At 70.4% G+C, this 1,759-nt stretch overlaps 2 protein-coding genes across 2 annotated transcripts in view; one reads left to right on the top strand and one right to left on the bottom strand.

The window, feature by feature from the left end:
* The window catches only part of SEMA3B (sema domain, immunoglobulin domain (Ig), short basic domain, secreted, (semaphorin) 3B), a gene marked incomplete at its 3' end in the record, with an annotated part of 9,768 nt that extends 9,664 nt beyond the window's left edge, over positions 1–104 (bottom strand). Inside the window, exon 1 of the mRNA XM_014538975.1 lies at positions 53–104. Coding sequence (XP_014394461.1) covers positions 53–104 — 52 coding nt within the window. The remainder of the gene's footprint in view (positions 1–52) is intronic.
* The window catches only part of IFRD2 (interferon-related developmental regulator 2), a 21,682-nt gene extending 20,646 nt beyond the window's left edge, over positions 1–1,036 (top strand). The window contains exon 13 of the mRNA XM_014539003.1: positions 923–1,036. Within this exon, the coding sequence (XP_014394489.1) occupies positions 923–1,036 (114 nt within the window). The remainder of the gene's footprint in view (positions 1–922) is intronic.
* Positions 1,037–1,759: the final 723 nt, after the last annotated feature.

Genomic DNA, 1,759 nt, shown 5'->3' with positions numbered 1-1,759 from the left:
GTCTCATTGGGGACAGGCCCCGCCTCCTCCCCCTGCAGCCTGACCCCTTCACCCTGCCCCAGGCTGTGTCCCGGGTCTTTCTGCCACTCCCCCTCCTCCTCCATGGCCTCCCTTCCTCATGCCCGCCCAGCCCCTGACTCAGACTTCATGGAGCTTGGGGGGCCCAGGCTGTAGCCTGGCATTCGCACCACCCGCCTGACCCGGCCCTGGCCAGCCGGCCAGCTCCCCACTGCCAGGGCAGCAGCTCCTTCCCGGCCAGGACTTCGCCGGGCGGTGCCTCCTGCCCCGAGGCCCGCCCCTCTGCCACCTGCTGTTCTCCCGTCCACGACCCTCGCCGCTCGGCCCTTTCTCTGTGCAGCCCCTGCCGCCTGTAACGGCCGAAGCTCTGCCGAGCGCTGGGTCCCCCGCAGCTGTCAGCTGTCACGGGCCCGGGGCGCAGCAGAGCCAGGCCCGGGAGGCAGGAGCAGAGGGAGCCCTCCACCCCCAGGGCCGGTTGAGCCCACGGAGGGATGGGGGCTAATGGAGAAGGGCCCCGCTCCAGCCCCTCACCCACAAGGGCAGGCAGCAGTCAGCAGCTTCCCGTCCAAGATCACCTGTGGGCTGCAGCGCCTGCAAGGGGCAAACCCGGCAGGGTCCCAAAGGGATCCGCGGCCCTGCCCCTGCCCCTGCCCCCTGCGCCTGCCCCCTGCACCCATCACTGTGGGATGGACTGAGGAGCCGAGTGGCGGGCAGGCATGGACACACGTACCCCAACTGGCCTGAGGCCCACCTGGGTGTGTGTGGGGGAGCTGGCATTCCCAAGGGGCTGGGTGGAGGCAGAGCCTCCTGGCAGGGATGAGGCCCCTGGGATCTCGTTTGGGGCAAGAGACAGGATTGGGGGCAGCTGTCTGGGAGGGGCCTGGACCCGGAACTCAGGCGGCAGACACTGCAGCCCTGCCCCCACCCTCTCCCTGACGGAGGGCAGCTTGGGCCTGGCCGGCGGAGCCACAGGCTGGGTGGCTGCAGTCACGTCGCTGGCGTGACGCCTCCAGCCTAGGTGGCTGGCTTGGCACCCTGGGTGGGGGAGAGGGGTTGACTCGGAGGTTTTCCTGGCTTCAGGCTGAGCCACCACCGTGGGGCTGCCCGGACGTGGTCAGGGCCTCCTCCAGGCCTCGCAGTCCCTACAGCCTCAGAGGCCCCCTCCCTGAGGCCCTCCCGTTCTGCAGCTGGTCTCTGGGCCTCAAGCACCTGCTGGGGGGCGGGGGCACGGGTGGGGCCGGGAGGATGGGCCTCCTGGGGCTGGGACAGCTCCAGGGCCCGGAATCTCTGCCTCCCCTCACCCAGCGGCTCCCAGGACGGGACAGCCACAGGCAGCGGGGGATCCCCTGGAGGCAACCTCACAGAGGGAGTCCCTCCTATTGGGGGACAGGGCACCTGGGATGCCCCAGCCTGCCACCTCCATGGCTGGGAGTTTCCCAACTGCCAGCGACAGGGAGGCGTTGAGGGGCCGCCCGCCAGCGCTGGGACAATGGAGCCTTGTGCCCCGGGAGTGGGAGCAGGGGCAGGAAGGCCACGGGCAGGTGGGGTACTGGGCTGCACCCAGGAGGCCCTGCTTGCCAGGCCCCCACCCAGGACCACTGCCAAGCGGGACAAGGGGATCTTGGCCAGACCCTGCGTGGCCCACCCAGGGGGAGGCGCTGGGTGCGCCAGGCAGACAATGCCAGCCCTCAATGGCCCCTCTGTGCACCGTGCCCCCAGGACGGAAGAAAGGAACCGACTC

The sequence above is a fragment of the Myotis brandtii genome, unplaced genomic scaffold (assembly GCF_000412655.1).
Source record: "Myotis brandtii unplaced genomic scaffold, ASM41265v1 scaffold207, whole genome shotgun sequence".
Classification (NCBI taxonomy): Eukaryota; Metazoa; Chordata; class Mammalia; order Chiroptera; family Vespertilionidae; genus Myotis; species Myotis brandtii.
The sequence above is the reverse complement of the archived record's forward strand: the minus strand, read 5'-3'. Positions and strand labels throughout refer to the sequence as shown.